Source organism: Pocillopora damicornis, chromosome 4, assembly GCF_964200805.1.
Source record: "Pocillopora damicornis chromosome 4, jaPocDami1.2, whole genome shotgun sequence".
In the NCBI taxonomy this organism is placed as follows: Eukaryota; Metazoa; Cnidaria; class Anthozoa; order Scleractinia; family Pocilloporidae; genus Pocillopora; species Pocillopora damicornis.
In genome coordinates, this window is record NC_142673.1 from 4,024,741 (window position 1) to 4,047,647 (window position 22,907).

General features: G+C 38.2%; 4 protein-coding genes across 8 annotated transcripts; 2 read left to right on the forward strand and 2 right to left on the reverse strand.

Moving 5' to 3' along the window:
* Positions 1 to 2,067: 2,067 nt before the first annotated feature.
* LOC113670410 (uncharacterized) lies at positions 2,068 to 7,482 on the reverse strand. 2 transcript variants are annotated; one of them, XM_027186550.2, is made up of 4 exons: positions 7,307 to 7,482; positions 4,718 to 5,374; positions 3,422 to 3,628; positions 2,068 to 3,004 (listed from the first exon to the last, which is right to left on the reverse strand). In XM_027186550.2, exons 2-4 carry the CDS (start codon positions 5,273 to 5,275, stop codon positions 2,597 to 2,599), a joined length of 1,173 nt encoding a protein of 390 aa, XP_027042351.2. In that variant the 5' UTR covers positions 5,276 to 5,374; positions 7,307 to 7,482; the 3' UTR covers positions 2,068 to 2,596. The 2 variants fall into 2 exon arrangements, with proteins under 2 accessions (XP_027042351.2, XP_089061673.1); XM_089205547.1 differs by having other exon boundaries at positions 7,344 to 7,452.
* A 1,504-nt stretch (positions 7,483 to 8,986) lies between these two features.
* On the forward strand, positions 8,987 to 13,976 carry LOC113680230 (uncharacterized). Its single transcript, XM_027197248.2, has 4 exons — positions 8,987 to 9,279; positions 11,307 to 11,394; positions 12,571 to 12,691; positions 13,593 to 13,976. Exons 1-4 carry the CDS (start codon positions 9,125 to 9,127, stop codon positions 13,721 to 13,723), a joined length of 495 nt encoding a protein of 164 aa, XP_027053049.2. The 5' UTR covers positions 8,987 to 9,124; the 3' UTR covers positions 13,724 to 13,976.
* A 926-nt stretch (positions 13,977 to 14,902) lies between these two features.
* On the forward strand, positions 14,903 to 16,899 carry LOC113680232 (NADH dehydrogenase [ubiquinone] 1 alpha subcomplex subunit 13). Of its 2 annotated transcripts, none has more exons than XM_089205592.1 (3): positions 14,903 to 15,098; positions 15,298 to 15,369; positions 16,372 to 16,899. In XM_089205592.1, the coding sequence occupies exons 1-3, from the start codon at positions 14,914 to 14,916 to the stop codon at positions 16,535 to 16,537; spliced, it is 423 nt and encodes a 140-aa protein (XP_089061718.1). In that variant the 5' UTR covers positions 14,903 to 14,913; the 3' UTR covers positions 16,538 to 16,899. The 2 variants fall into 2 exon arrangements, with proteins under 2 accessions (XP_089061718.1, XP_027053050.1); XM_027197249.2 differs by having other exon boundaries at positions 16,399 to 16,899.
* A 394-nt stretch (positions 16,900 to 17,293) lies between these two features.
* On the reverse strand, positions 17,294 to 22,333 carry LOC113680233 (uncharacterized). Of its 3 annotated transcripts, none has more exons than XM_089205542.1 (7): positions 22,197 to 22,333; positions 21,234 to 21,721; positions 20,093 to 20,319; positions 19,418 to 19,643; positions 18,702 to 19,022; positions 17,961 to 18,055; positions 17,294 to 17,597 (listed from the first exon to the last, which is right to left on the reverse strand). In XM_089205542.1, exons 2-7 carry the CDS (start codon positions 21,688 to 21,690, stop codon positions 17,436 to 17,438), a joined length of 1,488 nt encoding a protein of 495 aa, XP_089061668.1. In that variant the 5' UTR covers positions 21,691 to 21,721; positions 22,197 to 22,333; the 3' UTR covers positions 17,294 to 17,435. The 3 variants fall into 3 exon arrangements, with proteins under 3 accessions (XP_089061668.1, XP_027053051.2, XP_089061669.1); XM_027197250.2 differs by having other exon boundaries at positions 18,702 to 19,016; positions 22,197 to 22,324; XM_089205543.1 differs by having other exon boundaries at positions 22,020 to 22,324.
* Between the last annotated feature and the right edge of the window lie 574 nt (positions 22,334 to 22,907).

Below are 22,907 nucleotides of genomic sequence, written 5' to 3' on the forward strand. Positions count from 1 at the left end.
ATCTCTATAGGCAATTTGCAATAGCTCAGTGTCAATGAAATTGTTCCGTTTGCCGACTTCAAGAAATATTATTTCCCGTCGAGGTTGGAGACAAATCTTCGTCATTAGAGGTGTTATTACAAAAAAAATTGATTTAGATACGATATTTGACTGTTAAAAAACTCGAAACGTCTTAAACACAAAACAAAACCGAGTGGAAACTCGAGAAAACAAAAATTGCAAAACTCAATTCAACTTCGAAAACAAGTATCCTAGATTGTGTCAAGTTCAGTCTCTGAATATGATTGGCTAAATAATAAGATCACGAGCGTGGCGCGTGAACACAAAAAAGATTCAATGAGGGAGGAGAAGAATAATACACGAAAAAAGATTCAATGGGGGGAAGAAGAAAATTGTTGTCCGAGATCAAGAGATGATCTATCCTCCCTTGATTTCGAAAAATACATTCAAGAAAGTGCTGAAATTTCATTGCAAACTACCACGCTCTATTAAGAGTACATATATGTTATTTGCCGGCTGGGAGGTCCGTATGGTGAAAAACTGTGACCGAGGTCTTGAAAATACTGCCCGAGGCCGTAGGCCGAGGGCAGCATTTTCAAGACCGAGGTCACAGTTTTTCACCATACGGACCGACCCTTAGCCGGTAAATAACATATTTATTGTTTTTAAACTTGACGAAATTCTCTCCGTAAGAACCCGAATGATTTAGGGCTGTTAATACGGCAAGATCTTCCATAAACTGAACAATTTTTGAGCGAGTAAATGGTAGTTAAAATAGAGGTGAAGCAAATTAAAGAGAGATGCCTCAGCGAAACATTTTCATTTCCGTAACGATAAAGGTGATTTAAAAGGCTTCCAAACAAACTTTGAAACATTATTTTTACAAGTATCTGTCACAATCTGACACCTGTCAATTAGAGAGCGCGTAAGAAAAAAAAAAGCATAAGAGCATTTGAAAAACAACGGAACTAGTTTGGCAAGGACTGTCACGACAATGTTTTCTTCAAAATCAGTCAATAATCTAACGGAAAGTATTATTCACTCTCATCGACGATTCATTCATGTACGAAGATTTACCTCTGTTCATTAAGTAAACGGCGAGGAAAGTAATTGTGAGTAAATTCAACTTTTTTATTTTGAAGTTGTGAGAGTTCGCTAGTTTGTTTGCTGCAATGGCGTGTGTAAATCTGATCTTTCCTTCACAAAAACTAAATAAGAACGGCACACTCCAACGAGACACAAGGGAATTTAATGCGGCCTTTTCTCAAAAAATTCCTTCAGTTTCTGTTGTGTAATTTACGGTACAAATGTCCAAATTGAACGGAATTGGAAAGACTCACCGGGAGCCTATATTTGTTGTAGAACTTAAATTAAAACTTTGCTCGCTCTTTCTCTACTAACAATTTTCTCGAGAAAATTCAGATATTAAATTAAAGTTCCATCGTTCAGTTTAATTGTAATCAAATACCTCACGTTTTAACTTTCTGGGTACTTTTTGTGAACGATTAAAATTAATTGCAGACAGTTTTTAGGCCGCTTGTCAACCAACGTAATGACACTATTGTTTATACAAATTCATTCTGAAACCAATATTTTTCTGTCAATCAAAGTGATTTGAGAGAGAGAAAAGAGAGGATTCATAAGTTATTTATCGGCTTGAGGTAGTGATCGACTTGTTTGCTTTAAAATACTGCCCAGCCGGAAAACGAGGTATATTTATGAAAAATGACAACGAAAGTTGGGATGTACTCGGCGATTCACGAAAGCGTTACCGTGGCCCGTGGGCAGAGATAGGAAAATACTGACCGGGTAAAGAACCAATCAGATTGCAGGATTCGTTACCGTGCCCTCTAAAAAAACAATAATATGCCATATCAGTGGAGATAGGCGGAATTTTTTAAGTATAAGATAAAAAATGTTAAATCCACTTTATAAGTTTGATAATGCTGTGTGAAGATCTAAGGAAAACAAACACTTTCGCTTTTCGCTTACTTAACCCTTTAACTCCCAAGATCTGACTGTTAAATCTCCCCACCAGCTGCTACAAATTTCCTTGTAAATTAGTTACGAGAATTTGGTGTTTAATCAAGATAACATCTTGTACCTGATAAGTTAGGTTAATCTCACTACCTCATTGATGGATAATGTATAAATACTATAGGGAGAAGATACATGTTAATCACTTCTGGGAGTAAAAGGGTTAACGGGTCTGGATATTTGGAGGCAAGCCGACTTTTCCAAATTACCCGGGTTTTGCCTCGTTACCAAAGTGAATTGTAGTTGATTTCTCTTTTTTTTCAAATGAAAGTGCAATTTCATCCGAGAAAGATGTGTACTCGTCATACCACTAGCGCGGGACAAAGAAAAACCTGGGAGTCCCCTTCAGGAATCAAGCGTTAGACCTTCGTTCTGATCGGCCAGTAAAGATTTGATTTCTGTCCGACACTTAATCAAAAGAGTGTCAAAGATATCAAAATCATCATCTATATGTTGACTGTTACTTTTACAATTGAAAGAGAAAATGATTCAAAGTAAAAATACTAGGAAATTTTTCGTGATCAAGACTTGATATAAAACACCTCGTAAGCACTAACGTTCAGTCAGTCATCAAATGCACCAGTATTTCTCGCTTTCCTGTGAAGCCGATTCGTCCGTGCTGAACAGTCAGATTATCCAACACTAACAAATCACCCTTCCTCCACCGAAATCCAACTGCACATGACCATGACACAGCTCTCAAGTGTTGGATCACTTCAGGCTCGATGGTGCTACCGTCCCCATAATAGACCGTACATGGATATTTGTGGGGCGGGAGCTCGATGCTCTTGAACATTGGCAATGAGTTATAATAGGTATGATGGTGGATTGTCACTTGATTAAACCAGATATCTTCTCCCGTTTTCGGATGACGAAGGAAGGCAGGCTTCACGTTGGACCAGTGCATATCACCGTTGTCGTCCCATATAACCGTGTCATAAAGTTGCTTGGCTTTCTTTTCCGCCTCCTTAATAGATAAAAAGAATGAAAATGAGCCGTACTTTGTATTTGTGATTTCTAACTAAGACTAAGAAAAAAAACCAAAAGATATTTTAAAAAATCACCAGTTTGTACAATTGAGAATAAATTCAGAGCGTCAGTTACATTAGTACCCAGATCCTCGAACTTTTAGCAGTGGGAAATTGAGTTAAAGACAATGTTACACACTTTGACCCCCGCACTTTAGTTATCTCGAACGTTTTTTTCTATGCCTTGGAAGTTTGAGCTTCCACGTTTCCACAAAAATTTATGATTTTGTCTTTCTTCTCTTGCAACTTTAGATAACACTCTCGGTCTTAAAAATTTATTCCCGCTGTGAATGACAAATATGCAATCAAAGATAACGAACGGGTACGGTTGTCAGTATCGTTTTTCATGCCAATACCTTCTTATTATCGGTGTAATACTGCTGCTGCCAGCTCATGTATTCTGCGCGAGATTTGTCGGGCCAATAACCTGCGTACTTCACTCCTTTACTTTGAAACTTCCTCACGACTTCAGGATCCAGTTTGAGAAGAATTTCGCTGCTCTTGGCCAGCGGTGTCTCACCACCACAACCGTCTGCGGGCTCTTGCAAGCAAAAAAAGAACACCTGGAAAGAAAGAGACTCCTAATGTAAAAGACTAATAACAAAGGTAAATACATAAATAAATAAATAAATGGAGACATAAATAAATAAATAACCTAATCAATAATAAAAACATTCCTATTCGAATGTTTTTTTAGAAAATCTCTTTCGTTTTTAAATTTCAAGTAACAGTTTTTCTCTTCCTTTCCTCATTTTGTAATCTTTTTCTAATCACGTGCGGCATGCGTGTTTTCACAAATTAGCCAATCACATCAAAGAACTCTAACCTTGTCATTGGAAAACTGACGTGGACGCTTTTCGCGTATTTTTGTATTTTTGTTTTTTACCGAGTTTTGTTAGTTGTTTCGTTCGCGCAAATTTGTTACCCCTTTTTTTGGAATCTTAAGACATTTCGGAGTTTTTATTTTAGCCAAATGTTGTGGTTCATTTAACACATTTATTACATATTTTCTATGGAGTTTGGACTCCGGCCTCGCTTTTCGTAAATGGATTTTTTACACTATTGTGCCAATAGCTGCTCAAGAGCAAGACATCTAAAACTGACAACAGAGTGACTCCTGTAACTATGGTAATATTGTTCAACTTGTCAAACCATAAAATTAACCATGTCTTATCTAGAAGCATTACATAAGAGCTTTCCTTTCTTTCTGAGAGAAAAAAGTCCATTTAACTCCACAAATGTTTATCATATTAAGCCGTTATTTATTTTAGCCAAATTCTATATTCTCCTATCGCGAATTTGACATGAAAGCAGATGTTTAGTTTTGACAGTAATTGGGACTTGCGGTGAAATATATTTCAATCCGCTTGACGAAGAAGAAAGTAATTTGATCTGGTAAAAGTTAGTCTCAAACAGGAATTTCCTGGAAAATTCCTCCTACTCATATTTTAGATTATTTTCAGGCTCGTTTTGGGTTAATATAATATCAAAATCCCAATCAGAAAATAATTCTTAATTTTCAATTTACCACGTTCAACACCTCTTTGTGTAAGGTGACTAAAGTGTTGAACAAAGTGCACTTTTCATCTCCCGCCCTGAATTTTTAATAAGTTAACTTACAGAAAGAGAGAGCTGAGAGAGGTTTAAAGTACCTTTGATGGAAAGGAACTACTATATGCCATTTCATGATGCAATTCGATCGTTACAGCTTGATCTTCAGTTGTAGCTTGGTAGATCTCAGAGTTTTCTATGGCACGCGGCCTAGGAACGTTACCACCCGCATAACTCAGAGGTTTCCCCTTGATAGCTTGGGTTATAGTCAAGAAATCTTCTGCCGTTTTTGCAGGTAATCCGCGGAACACGATCGCAGGGCTTTGAGAGTTGTTTTCCTGCACGTATTCCATACATTTTGCACTCAACTCTCCCAGAGAGAACTGATTCCCGTTAATGATTCGCAATCCGAGAGGGAAAGAGTCACCTGGTACTCCTAAGAACTCTGGGAAACCTCCATCCACAGAGCCAGAGAGGAACTCCCTGTCTCGAAGCCCCGACCTGATATTCGGCACCAGCTCCTCTCTAGGTATTCGTTCAAAAATGCTGTCTTTGGTCAAAGACGTTTGGGATGACGAGAAACATACTGACATTTTTCTGACTGAACGCCAAAGGGGATTAGACAGTCTCCAAACCGAGGAAAAGACAAGGGTCGACATGTCCTACGTCATCAAAACACAATGATTTCTTGTTTGGTTATGTAGCTTTTCACCCTTGCGTGACCATTTACCGTCACAGACGTGATTTCCAGAGCGGCCCTGTTAGAGGAAAACAATACAGATAACGAATGTGAAAGGGATAGTTACAGAAATGAACAGTACTTAAGCAATGGTGAAAATAAGGCCTGAAAAAAAAGATTCAGTCGTGTACGGGATTTGAACCCATGACCTATACGATACCGGTGCAGTACTCTACCAACGGTAACAAGTCAAATCGCCCGAGAGTCATCTCACCCGATGTCAAGTCGCCCGGCACCTGTGTCATGTTGCCCGAAATAAAGAGTCTAGTCGTCCGAAGAAACAAATACTTTAAAGATTAGAATCACAGATTGTATATAGGCAATAAAGTTGAGAAATCTTAATCACTATAGCGATGTTTTTTTCTGATAACACCATGAAGATGGTGATCAGAATAGAAATATGTACTAATGACGGCTCTAAAAGCGATGTTCTCTTAAATAAAAAAAAAGTGAAGCGTTTTCTTTTCCATAAAAACAAAATACCGCGTTGCACTGTCTGTTTAGTACTCGCTTGTTTCGTACCCACGAACGTTTTCGCCACTGTGAGAAACTTTATCACCAGGCGGTGTGCGCACTCCGATCGCGTTGCATTGTGGTAGCTTTAATTTCAATATGGCGGTGAAAGTAGCAGAATTCGGCAGATTTTGACTGAACATTTCGTAAAAGTTAGGCTGTTCCTTTTTTCTTGTACCATAGGTAAATGTAATTTGATTTATTCTAAATGTGTAAAAGTATTTTTTGTTCGTACTTGTCGCGTATTCTATGGTTCTCAAGGGCAAACGCGATCACTGTTTTCTTGTATGTAATTTGAGACCAGATTTCAAGAAGATCAAAATTTGATGTACGTCGTAGTTTGGAGCCTTTCAAAGATTTGGATGGCTACTTTGATCCTTTAACAGCTCTGACCAAACGCTCTCCAACGGTACATGTGTTTCTCGCATTTTAAGTGCGGGTGTTTGAGACCGATTATGGCCGAGAAAAGGCTTATTGTTGCGTTACACAGCGTTACTATTATATACTCAATTGTGTTGTAAATTAACTTTCCTAAGTAAAAGGAAATTAACTTATCGCGGGTGTTCTATGGTAAATCTACTATCTTGATCATTGAATGAAGGACAGTTGAATCTGAGCCATGAACGGAATCACTTGACCAATGTATAACTCTTCAATGCGCGCGGCGACATGCTTGGTAAGCCGGAAAGCAAAAGGTAGTCGATCGTTAAAAGGTGTTGATTGCTTGAGCGACTCCTGCCATTCGCTTGCGCTTTTAAATCTTCTAATCTGAAAACTTAGCTGTTATTAGGATATCCTTTAATGACTTCCGTTTACGATGTGATATTAAGGGTTAGTTTTAAGGTGTCATTTCCCCATCTGTATGTCATTGGGGTTTAGCAAAGCTGGATGAGATTGTGTTACAATTGAACAACTTTCTAAAATGGGCTCTTTCCATCAAAGTAAGCGGTCAGATAACAAGTGATACACGGTGGAAGTAAGGTGAGGTATTTTTAATGAGAATTTGACGTATTTTTTATTCCTTAGAGCGGTCGTAAATATTCCCATACAAACTGTCAAGAATTGTCAAAGAATCTATTGATGTCCATTTTCGTTCAAAACCGCGTGTTGTAATTTTCTTGTTAGTTACAGCTTAGTCGTTGTGTATTTAGGGTCTTTCCTTAAAGTGGAGTCGTTTCGCGTTTGAAAAACAAAATACAAACGTTTAAATACTCACAGAGCGTTGCGTTGTTCAGTTTCGATGGATGGTCAGACCGACCGACCGACGGTTCGCACAATTAAGAATTGTAGGCTGGATTTTATGATCGTAGGGTTTGAAGTGATCACGCATAAGCTCGAAATACAAATTTACTTCCTGGGTGCGCTGGCCTGTAATGTTATTCTAAACTACTGCTGCATCAAAGCATAATTACAAACTAATGAAAAATATAAAACCAACCTGAAAACAATCCCGCAACGGACCTTCTCTACCGTACCTTTTAAAATGCAAATTTTGTAAATTCATACGGCCGCGTAATACACGCATCGACTACCTTTCGCCAACAGTAATAACTGTCTGAGGAATGTGACAATAGTCCATTTTACACTACTGCTGCATCAAAGCATAATTACAAACTAATGAAAAATATAAAACCAACCTGAAAACAATCCCGCAACGGACCTTCTCTACAGTACCTTTTAAAATGCAAATTTTGTAAATTCATACGGCCGCGTAATACACGCATCGACTACCTTTCGCCAACAGTAATAACTGTCTGAGGAATGTGACAATAGTCCATTTTACAGTTATGTGCTTGGTTACCAAGCCTTTTGTAGTGTATTGCGTTACCTAAGCGTTACTATAGTCACGCTATATCCTGTAAGACAGGATCGGTACATGATTGTAAAAGTACATTCCTATGTAAAAGTAGTATTACTGATTCCTAGTACTGTATTGCGAATATAGCTTGTTGATTCTTTAATAAAATTCAGTTGAGCAATAGCAATGAAAGGAGTAACTTGACTGAGTCTAGACGACACAACACCTTTGAACAGGAGTGAGGCTAAGGGTGACCTTGTTATAATACAAACCTTGCTGCTTTTCTTGTTATTATGCTAACTAAATACTGGTCTCTATCACAACAAGGTCACCTTCAGCCTCACTCCAAATCAAAGGCTTTGCAACTAAGTACACAACTGTAAAATAGCCCATTTTTGAAATACAAAGCTGCCTTTCAAAGTGTTGTTGGCTTCCAGACCAAACAGGAGAGAGAAACGAGAAATTCATACTCCTGTGTGTACGATGAGCTGCATGGACTGGGTACGAGATCAAATCGCGCATGGAGACTAGAGACCTCTAGATTCTAGGAACATTTCAACCGTGAGTACGAATTTAAAGTTAACTTTTGCGCGAAATCTAAGGGAAAATAAACTTTTTTAAACTCAGTGAGTAACAAGGCTTGCAGAGGTGTTGTTATAGTGAATTTGCCTTTTTGTGACTGAAAAGTTAAAAAAAAAAAACTCCAACACGCTAGCATCTTGCTTTTATCACTGCACACCAATACGGTCAGCGCACAAGAGAGGTAAGGGTATGTGACGTCACGTAAAATATAAGAATTGGTTAAGGCTCGTCCTATAATCATGACGGCTATTGCTTTCTTCCTGCCAAAAAAGCGGCGTTTCGCACGCGCCCATTATCTCAATAAATTGGAAAATTTCACTCGAGGCCGTACCTGTCTTAGCGTTCAAATTGGTGTCTCTGATGTCGATAAGAAAGCGACACAAGTGAAGTCATCTTCTCTTAATGAATATCCATTAACATCACAATTTAGCCTAAAATTTCGTCATTTCTTTCTAAAACTTAAATCAAAGGATAAGTGACTGGTAGCACAAAAGTAAGGAGCACAACAGAGTTCTTTCTCTAAAACTTCCCACTACTCCGGCTTCGATCGATCCATTTTGGATCGAAAGACTCATAGAATTTCCATGAGGCGTAAATTCAGCATTTCTTATCTCTAACTGACCTTGAGAGCTGCTTAACAATGGATAATGCTTGTGAATATACAACTAATAGCTTATGCAGGTGCTTCTGGTGGTCACTGTCTCATAGCACTGACACAGCACATAGAAGTTAAAAACATTACCGGTGCTGCTGGTCTAATCACAGTTCGCACATATCTGTAAGGTTACGCTCAGAAACGTGTGCAACAACCATTATTGCACAGAGGGCCACAACACTGAAAGACGTTGTAGTTCATCTCTCTATAATCAGGAAAAAATGAAGTTTTCCGTTGCTTTGATGGTAATTTCTGCAGCTTTCGCTGTATCGTTAGAGACCCAAAAAGGGACTTTAGTTGAAGAACTGACGGAAAATACCTTCGATAATTATCTTACGGTTTCAAACCTTGCAATCGTGGATTTCTTTGCACCATGGTAAGTTTATTAATGAGTAATCTTTCTATTTTCAAGTGCATTTTTCCCAAAATTTCATGACAGCAATAAAATCGTAATAGACGTTTGCAAAAATTCCATTCAACGAGAGCGAATTCGCCATTACAAGGTTCTTCAAAGTTCAGCGCCTTATAAATCATTATTTTTATGTAAATATGCAGGTTATAATTTTCGTTTGGGTTACCAGTGAACCATAGCTGTTTATCATTCGTCTTTCCCACGAGGAAGATGAAAAAAAAAATTAGCAGCATGGCAAAAAACGGGCACTTTTGAAATATTAAATTTTCTGTTAGATTCCCACGCCAAAACCCGAAATAGCTAACTTTAGTTAAATCAAATTTTTCAAAGGAGCTCAAGAACCGAAAAAAGTTGTAGTCGTGTTCTCAGCCACATCGCTTAAGCATAAATTCCAACACTTGGTCAACTTCCATTTTAAATACAAAAGAGTGAAACAACCCTACGGCTGAGAGGACAAGCATTATAACGCTGTCATGTCAGTTCCGATAGCTCAAGTTATTTCTGAAAAGTTTCAGTTTAAATTGTTCACTTGACCCGCGACAATTACCCGTGATGCGCGACCCGGCGGGGACATGCTCTCTTCTTGGACCATTGTTATTTGTTGGAAACCAGAACCGATGATCGGATCACGGTAAAACACTTTACGACAATGAATTGCGAAAGGCCTAATTGGTCTAGCGCACTCTTAGCAATCAAGGCCGAAACCTCTGATGCCAGAGGTTAATTCTTCCTTGATTGAATATATCTTTCGCCAGTTTTAAGCAATGTAAAGGAAAAAACGGCGACATTTCTTTACTTCAGATACGAAAGCTACAGTCGCCCCACCATTCACCCCACCGTGACTATTTGCATCCTAAAAAATCTACCAGAATCACCCCCACGGGGAGGATTTGTCGTATCGTCTGTTTTGCCGATGGTTTAAATCTGCCGCTCGTATGATAATCGGAAATTTTGAAAAATGCCGCGTGTATTTTAAAGCTGTTTCCGCCATTGTTCCAAGGTAGCCATATACGGTCATTGTAATCGTTAAACAAAGCCTGCTCAACTTTCAGCTGATCCGCTTTTCTTGATACGATTAACGCTGGCGAGGAAAGATAGACGATAACCATTGGCAAGAATTCTACTCGTAGCTTTTGTCATTGTGTTCTCATTTAGTGGTTTATGCTAGAATGAAAGAACAGGAGCTAACCTAGAGAGAGGGTTCAGGGAGTCCAGAGTCCAAACAACTCACTTCCCCCCCTTCTCGTTTTAAGGCCGCGGGTTTTTCCTATTACTATAATTTATGATATTTACCCACCCAAACATATATATATGTGTGTGTGTGTATATATATATATATATATATATATATATATGTATATGTGTATATATATATATATATATATATATATATATAATAAGCTCAGTTATGCACGCATTCTGATTGGTTCTCACTTATGATCTATTGGAGGACGTCATCATTAAAACTTTTTCTAATTCTTTATTATATAAAACAAACAGATTTCAAGTTGCCGTGCGTCTATTCAGTAATAGATCACGGAGGACGTTAAAATGTGGTAAGAACATCAGTGATACACTCGGCTGCGCCTTATGTGCCACTTTTTTGTTCTTACCACGTTTTGACGTCATCTGCGATCTATTACTGAACAGACGCACGGCAACTTGGAATCTATTTGTTAAATACATATACATACATATATATTTATTATTATTATTATCATTTATATTATTTCGAATTTGCGTTGTTTTGTTCAAAAGGAAGGGGGAAAAATAATACAATCTTATTGGGGAGGAAGTGTATTTAGGGAGAAGCAATTTTAGACCACCTATCAACAATCCTTGCAGAATGATGCGCATTGTTGACGTTCTATTCATATTTAGGGTCCCTCCTCTGCATATAATAAACCTAGGAGGAAATGAATGTTTAAGTACGCCTTACGAAAGGGATTCTATCAATGTATTTATACAACAAGTTATCTTCCATTTCACAGGTGTCCTCACTGCAAATCGTTTGCGCCTGAATACGAACAAGCTGCATCAAAGGCACAAGCCGAAAAGTTGAATGCTTTTTTCGCAAAGGTACGTATTTTTGGGCTATTTTTTTTTAATCATTTGATAAGCCAACATTAACCTTAACTTGTTATCAATTGACTATTGTTAGGTTAGGGGAGGGGTAGGTGGGCAGTTGCCCAGATACTGATATTGATCCGATTGTTTTTTTGCAATCCACGGACGAGTGGGAGAAAGTACGTGATGAGCGCGCTCAGCGAGACACAAACGAGAGTCTAGATACGGGCGAGAGGAACCTCCATGTGTATTTCCTTTTATTTTTCGATTACTTTCATTTCTATCTTTCTTATTCGTTTCCACGCTGATCCACTATGGCTTATCAAATGGTGGTCATCGAGGAAAGGCATAAAAATGCGCTTTCTTTGCCATATTACGACGCGTTACATCGTTTACACTGTCGTAATCAGCGCCTGCGCAGAAACGCTGGAAGATCGACGACGATGGCAGGGCATTTTAAGACTTTGGTTTTTCCACGGGAAGCCCAAGTAATTAATCAGAATCGAGTGAGTGAGTGAGTGCCAAAAGGCCACTTGACTGCTCCCCACACCTCAGGGAATGACTACGTCATCCAGGAGCCAAAATTGACGCGTGTTAGACAGACTTGTTAGACTGAACGATGGAAATCAAATCTATCCGTCGCAATGACCCTATTTTGGAACAGCTATTTCAGGGTTTCAGCAAGACATTATATTCTCCTGGGTTTCAGTTAATAAATTATCCAAGAAAGCCACGCAGGTTCCCTTCAAAATTTCAAGAAAGTGAGCGTAAGAAAGGGGGTACCCATACAGGTTTTGGGACTTGTTTGAAAAGTTCATTCAGAAAGAAAACGAAGAGGAGAGACGCAGTTGAGACAGGTGGATATAAAATTCGAACTGAGTTTTATATAGTGGCTGTCATATCCATTTTATTTTCAGTTTTGTTTTCGAAAAATGTATGTAAAAAAAATACTTGAATATGTTACTTACCAAAAGGCACAGTTTTTGGCGCCTCATTTGACGCTTAAACTTACGTTTTATGTATCATTTTATGTACCATTCGTATGTACCATTTGCATCTACCATTCTTATATACCATGGTACCATTTTTCAAATTGGAGGAATCCAGCGAGGCCACGCTCTAAAATAAACCCTGTATTTCAAAACTTTCTTCTTCCTATAATTAGTTTTTAGTTTTTTCCTATGATAGGTGGACTGTGCAGGAAGCGGTAAAAGCCTCTGCAGTAAATTGGACATTAAGTTTCTGCCTACGGTCAGACTGTTCAGAGATGGTAAACCACTTGGAGATTACTCAGGAGAGAGAAGTGCAGGTAATGTGCGAGAAGATTCTTTATTAAAGAAAACTTTTCAATTTACTGTCGACGATCAAGAAATCAAGCTTGAAATCTTCGGCAAATGGCAAAAGTTGAACTTCCCTTTGGTTGTTTTCAGTCGTTTTGGCATGAACAGAGAAAAGAAGTTTGTTTGGGGATTTTTTTAAAGAGCTCATTTAAAGATTATTAGAAGAAGAAAAGAAAATGATCAGATCTAATTGTTCATCTATTGTTGAGACCTTAAACTTACCAATCATATGGGATTCTGTTGCAAGGGGTTTACTTCACTGAGCGCTTTGACTTGTCCAGAAAACTAGCGCTACCCTCGGCTCATCCAATCAGATGCGAAACTGAAACCATTCATGACTCAGTCGCTCACGATCGTGTTTTGACCCTACTTTGAAAAAAATCTGCTTTTCTCACCCTCTGGAAATATCTTTCCGGGTGATTCACAAATAGTTTACTGATCAGTGATACCAAGAATAGGAAATATTGCATCTAATCGGAAAAAAAGTCCTCAGAAGCTAAGAAACTGCGCTTTTTGTCAAGAAGGCTACACGAGGCACGAGTTAAGTCACAGTTTTGTGCATCTTACAAAAATATAACCCAAATCTTTTTAGTTTTTCTTTTGAAATTAGTGTTCAGCCTGTCTATTTTAAGCCACTAGTGTTTCCCTATAGATTCTCAACGAATCAATTTTAAGATGAAAATCAAACATGATTTGATCAGTCTTGCTATCCTGCGCTTAAGACAGCTTGCTTGTTATTACTATGAACTCTATTTGGGTCCTCGTAGCGTCTTCTTTAATCTGATTGACGAAATGAGTATTTTAGTTTTTATTTTACGACGCTTAAAAGACGAGAGCTCTGAAAGACCGTATTTGGTGTGTTTCTTTCAGATGCCGTCCTAGAGTTTCTGCAGAAAGCAATAAAAGCACCAAATGACATGAAATTGACGATGTCTGATGACGTCAGCGGGACGCCACCTGACGTCACACCTTGGCACGCGGATGACAAGAAAAGCCATTGAAAATAAACAACAATATATTCTTATTTATTTACAATCTTGAGCGGAGCTTAAGTGAAAAGTGCTGAAATCATTTAAAAGCGAGTGGCAACTCGCATGCAAAGTAAAGAGATACTGGCTTCGAGCGTGGAAGAGAGAAGCTAGCTTTCTTTTTGAACATAAAGTCGGCGTGGCGAGCGGGCACTGTAAAGAAGAGACACGATCGCGAGAACACTGCCATTGCACTAACCTTGAAATTAAAATTACAGTTATCGTCTTTCTTTTATATCTTTCCTTTATTTTGTTAGGGTATAACCAATAAGAAATAGCCCATTGCATATCATCTTTTTTGTCTTTTCTGTGCGTGTGGAGTTAATATTTTCTCCTGAGTGAAATGACAACCCCACATCCTATGGAAATCCTAGTAAACACTATCCCTCCCTCCCCATCCAAGGAATCCCTATCTTCTAGGGTACTTTGATTGCCCAACGTGGGGTCGACCTTATAAAGTAACGCTCCCTGGGTACGAGGTGAACAGTAGGACCACCATCCGTATTCCATCCATGTTGAATGTGAGGGAAGTGGACGCCTTTTGCTTACGTAAGATTCTGGAGAATTTTAGGAACTTTTCTTCGAAAAAAAAGATTTCTCTGTTTCAGCGATGTTTTCTGTTCTTTTGGTGCCAAGAAATAAAATGAAGAGGTTTAAGTGAAAGCAAAATTCCTTTCAAAGTTGGGCGATTTATGGGTTATCACATTTTCTTAATTTTCACAGATCCTTCATACATTCATGGCTTAAAGGGAACTTTTTTCCATCGGATAATTTTGAAATATCTAATATTAATTTTGTGACTGGTATTGTACTTTACAGTTAATCATTGCAAAAAATCAATTTTCATCAGAAATTGAAAAACAAAATTTCAAATGACGTCATATTCATTTGGTTTGTTATGCCCTTAGTTCCCGGATGCCTATGATTAAATAACATCATAGGCAGTCTTCATCGCTAACAATGTTCCTCATGAAATATCATAAACGGAGGAAAGGCTTAAAGACATATTTTCAAACATTCATAATTGAAAAAAAAATTAAAAATTGAGAAATGGGCATACAACTCGATCGTAAATGTGAGTTTTTGCACGTACTGCGGACCTAGTCTACACGGACTTTGCCATATGCGGAGACTGGATGCTAGGGATCGTATTTAGAGCCAAAATGGCGACCTCCTTGGTGAAAGAGGTGGCAAAGCAAGAGCTACCTCCAAAAGGTGGTTATCCTGCCATTGTGTATGCCAGGAATATACCAACCAGAGGCCCTTCTGGTATAGCATTGTTCCTTGGCGGAGCAGCCGTGATGGCGTACGGATTTTATCGTGTTATTATGGGGAACCGAAAACGATGGTATGTATAACATCTAGAATGCAGATTGCAAGGCTACGCGTTATTGTATTGATTGGTTATTTGTGCCTTTGCCTAGTATTTTATGAGAATTTAATAACTATTTTATATTTTTTTAGTTATAACTGTGACGATTATCGACAGGAAGCACTTCATTCATTCAATTTTGCCCTAACATTCGATGTAATTAAATTATTTTTAGTGAACTGAGGAAAGAGCAAATGGAAGCAAGGATTGGATTTCTCCCACTTTTACAAGCAGAGCACGACAGAAAGTATGTGCCACCGAAAAAGCCCCCTATGGCCCTCGAAGTTAACTTTATTTATGGCAACAAACTAATCCTTTCAGAGAAAATATTTCAAATTCATTACCCGAGGTTTCAGCTGTTGTTAAGTGTTGCTAAAATTAGAATTAGATTATTGGGTTGTGAAGGAATAAACCTCCTCATAAACAATTGATTTAACAACATTAAATTATTATTGGCATAGCTACTTTTTGAGAGTCATTAGCAATGAGTTAAGAATTATTTTCAGTTGAGGTTTGTATGCAATATTAGGCACGGCATTGATTGCCTCAACATTCTCTGTCAGCAGACCAGTTATTTCATACCCAGTTGATTTGAGCTCAGCAAGGACCGTTGATACCCAGCCAGTTTAGTCATTTTGCACCCATACTGCAAAAGTATTTTCTCTTCGTCTAGTAGGTGTAAATTAAGCTGGGTTTATTATGTTAAATGGCATTGTAATTTGCTGTTATATGTGACCATGGAAAATGCATGGTTTGCTGGTGCTGTTATTGTGAGGGTCACAAATAACAGGACACAAACAACAGTGGGCTTAACTTTTACATGTATCTTACTTGCTTGACTCTTAAATTACCTCTCTTACCATCAATCAACATTTGCTCTAGTGCTTTTTCATGATGTATTTGGTGAGATCTCCTGGGTTTTGATTTTCATTGGATGTTTTGGATAGTTTGGAATATTGACCAATGGGCCGGATACAAACTGACACAAACTGAGTATGAATGGTCTAAATTTGGGTATGAATCAACAGAGTATGAAACTTCACTGGAAACGAAATGACTTGATACCCTCTGTAAATGGTCTAGATACATGTGCTTCTCTCTCAATCACGCAGATGCAAAACTAACCATCAGTTACAACTTTTTTTTAAACCTTCCTATGCTTCATTGCATTGAAATGTGCATCTTGGAGATCAATTTGGCTCATTGTAGTGTATTTAACCTTTAATTTGGTTTTTTCAACACACAATAGCCGTGTGCTTTATCTCCCTCTTCACAGTTGTCTACGGCTATTGAAAGAAAATGAAGAACTTGAGGCACAGATCATGAAAGATGTTCCTGATTGGAAAGTTGGTGAGAGTGTGTACCACACAGAAAAATGGGTCACACCTATGCCCATTCAAGTTGAAAAGCTGTAACATAGGTTTCTTGCATTTGGATGTACTTATATGTAAGTTTCTTGGTGTGGACTCAAACTTTGGCACACATGCATTTTTTTATCTGTGGCATGTTGTCAATAACTGTTTTCAGTTCAGGTTTTCAGAGAGACTTAAGTCCATTAACTTTCTGTTCAGTTTTTTTGTTGGGAGTTGAAAGAGTGTCTTGGGGTAAAAAACTTAAACTAGTCTTGACATGCCTTGTGAAAATTCTCAGACTATCTGTTGCAATTAAATGTAATTTATCTCTGACAATAAACTTTAAAAGTGAGTGAAGGTTTGGCTTTCTTTATAATTGCTCTGAAATTTGCCTGATCAGAAATAAACATTATTCATAACCACAATGTTTTGTTTTGTACATGATTGTGAAAATTGTTTTTAGAGGACCGTGGCCTGGAGTCAATCTGTTACTCTTATACTTGACTTAATGGAAACTTTGGAAGTACCTGATATCATTCTCATTCAAAGAGACTTAGGTCCTGACATCGTGCTAAGTAAACTGTTCATTAGGCCAATGCTTAATCTATCATGTTTATTCCAGTTAGAAGTATGTGAAAATATCACAAAGTTTCTAAGACATTGTGGTATGGACACACTTTTGCTTTATGATGGTGTCTGCTTATGATAGCTTCTTCAGATACCTCAAGTGGGTTGAACTTCCTTCATTACGACCAACAGTCACTCTCCAAATTTCATTTCAGTTTGGAAACAGTGGACATAGAGTCACCTCAAATTGGACACGAGTGAAAACAATTTTATTTAGTCACAAAAACAACTGAGTTTGTAAGGTTACTTAATATTTTCAAAAAAAGGAGATATTTACACAATAAAAATACAGAGACTCATTGCTCTAGTCACAACTTTTATAAGTTTCCTATAGTTAGACATAAGTATTTAATGTTCCCAGTGGGATGGAACTGCGCTGCAAACTTCCAGAATTGACACTTCTTCTTGAAGTCTTCTTTGGTGTGTAGGTTCTTTGGTGAGTTGTACTGAACTCTCTCTCCTCTGGAATTGGAGGTCTTATATGAGACTTCTTAAGCTGTAGACAAAGGAGGAATATGAAGATGAATTAAAAGTTCAGGTCCTAACACATCAGCTTCCTCATATCCATTACTTTTTAAGAAGCAGGGATGGCACAGTGGTAAGGGCCCTCTCCTCTCACTGCCATGGCCCAGATTTGATTCCTAGACCTGGTTTCTCATGTGTGTTGAGTTTGTTTTTGGTTCTCTGCCCTTGCTTGTGGGGATTGTGCTGGTTACTCCAGTTTTCCACCCTCCACTAAAACCAACATTTCAAATTCCAGTATGACCTGGAAACAGTGTGCAAGAAGAGCCTCCTTGTGGAAAGCCCATTGCTAAATTTCCATTATTACTTTTTTGTGAATTAAGATTCTTGTACTTACATTGTCAACTGCCAGGGGGTTGGGGATAAGTTTAGGGACTCCAGCACGAGATGGGAAATCACTCCAGCTTGTTGGCATGGTAACAGGTGCACCTTCTAAGAAAGGGAAACACAATAGAATAGAATTAAAACTGCTACTTGCAGTGTTAGCTGTTTGCTGCTAAATATATTTAGGACATGTAAAAATTGAAAGTATGTGGGCTTGCAAATTACCTTTTAATTGGGAGCCTTTTAGCTGCTATTAAATAATTCCTAATAACAATGTCTTGAGAAATTTGGACAGTGTTACACACTAGACAAATGTCTATTCATCGGGGCCTAGTTTTCAATGCTGGATTACACTATTCGGAGACTAAACTGCCACCCAGAAGTTATTTGGCTACATAACTTATGGCACTGGTGCAATAGTTGGTAGGCCACTGTCTCTGCTGCGTTAACAGACTCAAAGAAGTGATCGACATGTAGCTTCTCACTATAATATTATACATTATTTGTTTCCATATATTATACACCAAACAGGTAATGGGAGTACTCAAAGTTATCAAGTAAAAGTTATCTTGATCTAACACCAAATTCTTGTAACTAACTAACAACAAAATTTCAATCAGCTAGAAGGGAGAATTAAAAATAAAGATAAAGGGTTAAGGCTGTGGCTGCTTATAAGTTGTGTTAATCTCACAGTATTCAACAGCCTATCACATTATTTTATTAATTGGTCACATCCCTGAAGACAAACACTTACTGTAATAGTCAAGAGGAATGCTGCTACTTGTGGTCATTCCTGGATCAGCTTTCTTGTATGGAGCTGATACTGCAGTGAAGTCAGATTTCATTGAAGTTTCATAGAACTGTGCTCCTCTGGCAGCACCCAGATCCACATGAGATTCAGTTCTTAGATGAGAACCATCAACTATTTTATTTCTGAATCCAATGGCAGGTTTTCCATAGAAGATGTCATTGGTAGTTACACTGACTCGCTCATGGGCTCGTAGAGGATCTCTGTCTCCCTCAGGGAAGCTGCTTTTTCCCATGTCAAGGTTGGCAGACATGTTCCTGTCTGTAGCTAGTTGGATCACAAAGATAATTTTAATAAAATTGTGAAATACCAACTTGCATCATGGCTATTTTGTATCATTACTGATGGCATTTTGTTAAGGGCAGAAGTTAGTTGGTGTTGTCTTATCCTTTCTGCAGGATAATGCTATGGGATTTTTCATGTATGACTGTTATGAAATTTATTTAGCAGTTGTGAATAATCACATTAGGAATTTGTTGTTTCTGGTGATTAGATAACCAGAGTTTTAAGAGACTCTACACTTGATGTGAGGCCATTAGGAATATTGTATTGCTACTCTCCTCCCTCCCCTGCATGGCTACTTCTTGGTTTTCATAATATTACAGTGGTACCCATTGGTCTAAAAAAGCCTAGTAAAAAGTATCAAAGATGGCTAAGTTCACCTGTCATAATGCGCACAGGGTATGACTCAGCTGCTGTGGTCCCCAAGTGACCAGGAACACGCCTGTCACCCAATTGGAAGGTAGTTCTGCGCAGGTTATTGACAGCCTCTCCCCTGTCAAAAGCAGATAATTCTTTGATAGTGGGTCGTCTGAAAGATTCCTGTTGGGTTGAGGTGGAGTAGTTGCACTTTTCCTGATCACCTTGGGGAATACTTGATCCCCTATCCTACAATTAAAAATAAATAAATAAATAAATAACTGAGATGATGAGAATGGATTTTATACCTCTCTGCTTTGTTAAGGATGTTTCCTCAATAAAACACCATGAGCTTGAAGAAAGAGTTTACTGATGGGATTTGAGATTGAGTTTGACCAGCATCTAATTTTTTCTTACTGACAGTATCAATCCAGAATTAAACATTTAGAACTTGATAAGAGAGGAAATGATTGCAGACAGAAGCTCTGAATAGTTAAACAATTGCTCTTTGTCAGAAAGAAGAAGAGAGATTCTTCTCCATCCTAACAGTATTTTCCAAACTGAGAAGATCAAATGATAGAAAGGAATTTCACAGAGTTGATTAAAAACTCTCAAACAGATTGTTAATCCAGACCCACCAAAACTTTCCCTGGATCCACCACTGTTGCTATTTACTGTTACTCTTCTAATCAACTCACCCTCAAGGCAGGATTCAAAAGTTGCTGCTTTGGTAGATAGCGACCAACAAATTCTGACTTAGTGGTTGTGGTAAATTGCCCCATGTGGTGAGTTCTTGCATCCCCAGTAATAGTAGGTGGTCCTTCGTTTCTGTCAATGGGTGTCAGTGCATCTTTTTTACTGAGCTGTTTCCCTAGGAACTTACTACGGTAGTCTGAGTGTGGCCAAAGCTCCTTCTCTTTATCACCTAGATGAGGTTAGGTGGAGTTAGTTGGGTAATTTAATAATATCAACTGAGTTGATAATGTAAATTGGTCGCCATAAAGAGTTTCAAAGCTATCAGTGAAACTCTTCCTTTCAAAGCTGTGAAACTCTTTACAGTGGCCAATTTATACTATCAAATCAGTTGTTAATACTAATTTACACTGTTATGCTCCCATGGAGATGCAGCACCACAGTTTCTTTAGAAACTTACTCCATTCATTAAGCTGGAGTTAGGTCTACTCTTAAGCCTTAATGATTCAAATGAGAAGAGCTATCCTGGTTTCCCCAGCTTGAGCATTGAGCATTTCTTCTACCTCTAGACAGCATGTATGTCTGTCCCAGGTTTACCCTTACCCTCTCCCCCCCCCCCCCCCCCCTTGTGCTGGCATTTTGCCACTACCTTTTTATATTCCTGGGTGAAGAAGAAAGGCACTGTGATCGTAAAATATCTAGCCCAAGTCATTAATCCTTTAACTCCCAAGATCTGATTGTGAATTCTCCCCTCTGGCTGCTACACATTTCTGTAAATTAGTTATGAGAATTTGTTGTTAGATCTAGATAACAACTTCAACCCATTCCAATAAGTTTGAATATTCTCATTACCTGTTTGCTGAGTAATGTAAGGATATTATGGGGAGAAGTTAAATGTTCATCACCACTGGGAGTTAAAGGGTTAACAAGCGTTATCCAAAACATTAGGATTAGGGGTTCGTATGGGAGGGAGAAGCGAATGTGATTAGAGATTGCTTTGAAAGCAAAGAATATGGAAATTCTTTATGGTTGAATCGAATCAAGAAAGTCTGGTTGAAATACCAGGATGGAAAGACCAGACCAAAGAGATTGAATATAAACTCAAAAGGATGTATATTAATTGTCCAGGAAGCAGAAACAACATACCTTGAGGAATGTAGCTTCTCATCCAATCCTTTTTTCCTGAAGCAGCTGGATTCCTTGCTTCATCAAGAGGCCGAACTGGATAATACTCTTTGTGAGTTGTCTGGAATGACTTGAGCTGTCTGTCAGAGTCCATTTTGAAATTGGTTTTGGTCAACGTAGATGTAGAGTTGGCATAGTTTTGTTTCTCTGGATTTTTTTCAACGAAGTGTCCTCGCGTCATGGAACACTTATCATTGTAGCGGTCATCTTTGTGCATGATTGTTGCAGGAGATGGTGAAGGTATGCGCTCCCGCTTAGTCAAAGGGAGAGGAGGGTAGTCCTTTTTAAATGTGCTCTTGTACACAAGTGGGTCCTTGCTAGGAGCCCAGCGATCTTCATGACTGATTGTAAAATGAGAAGCAACTAGGAATTCTGTACCTGTCTTCTGAGCGGGTATCTTGTTTATCAAATCTGTCATGTTCCTGAGATCGTAAAATGACAGATTTCACCTGCGGGTATAAATTAAATAAGTAAAACACTTAACCACACCAAAAGTAATTTATCGAGTTATTGACCTCGAGAAACCGATTTAAAGAACGATAATGCTCGCTGTATACTTTTTACAAAGTAATTGGACTGGTTAGACAAAATTGAACAAACTGGTTCCGGCAGGCCAAGCTCTTATCTAAATCCGTAAGCAAATTTGAACATCATGCTTTTGTCGCTTCCCTGGCTCATGGATACTTTCTGACTGACTGTTAAGAGTTCTAGATGGAGTAAATAGATATATTTTTTTTCGTTGCATACTTGTTTTCAGCTGAGAGGATCATTACAGATCATATTTCTGGGACGTCGACCATAGAGTCTCTTGACTGTTTAACTCAGCTGCGCAAATGAACTCCATAACAAAACAAACATATGTCACTTTGCCGTTTTCTAAAATTAATCGATTTTACGTTAAACATAATCAGAACTTTAAGTTACCTGCTCAAAGCAAACAACAGCCCGATATCGTGGGAAAAAAAGTCGGTCTTTACACCTCGCGAATCAAACTCTCGAGTCGAAGTCACGCAGTAATGTTCCTTTAACTCCTTCGATTTTTTCGTTGCTATGACAACATTGCAACTTCCGGTGACCTAACCTCGCTATCAAGAAACATTTGAGAACAATTACAGCTGGCATAACTAGGGATAAAAATCAAATTTATATTAAATGGGATGCCGAAGAAAAAAAAGTAAAAGGATAGGGAAAGCTTGATGAAATATATTTTAGGAATGAGTGATACGGAAGGAAAAAAATGTTGGGAAAAGGAATCCCAAAAGAAAAAAAAATTAGGGGTGATCTACGAAGCTAAATAAGTCTAGTCTTTCTTCCTGTCATCACAGGACCCTGACAATCACACTTTTGGAAATGACGTCATACGACAACTCTATCAACAAGATATCAAATGATATGGAGAAGATCAAGATGATATAACACTCAAAGTTCCCTTATGGTACCTCGGCCGATGAAATAGTTGAAATAAATATGATTCTTTTAAGGTGACTACTCTTAATGTCAACAGACACACACCTTAATTCTTCATTTACCCAATTCCCAAATTCTAAACTCAACTCTACAAATAATGGGCTCCTGAAAATTTCCCCACAATAATTGTAAGAGCTTAGCAATTTCTCTTGCATACTTATGTACAAC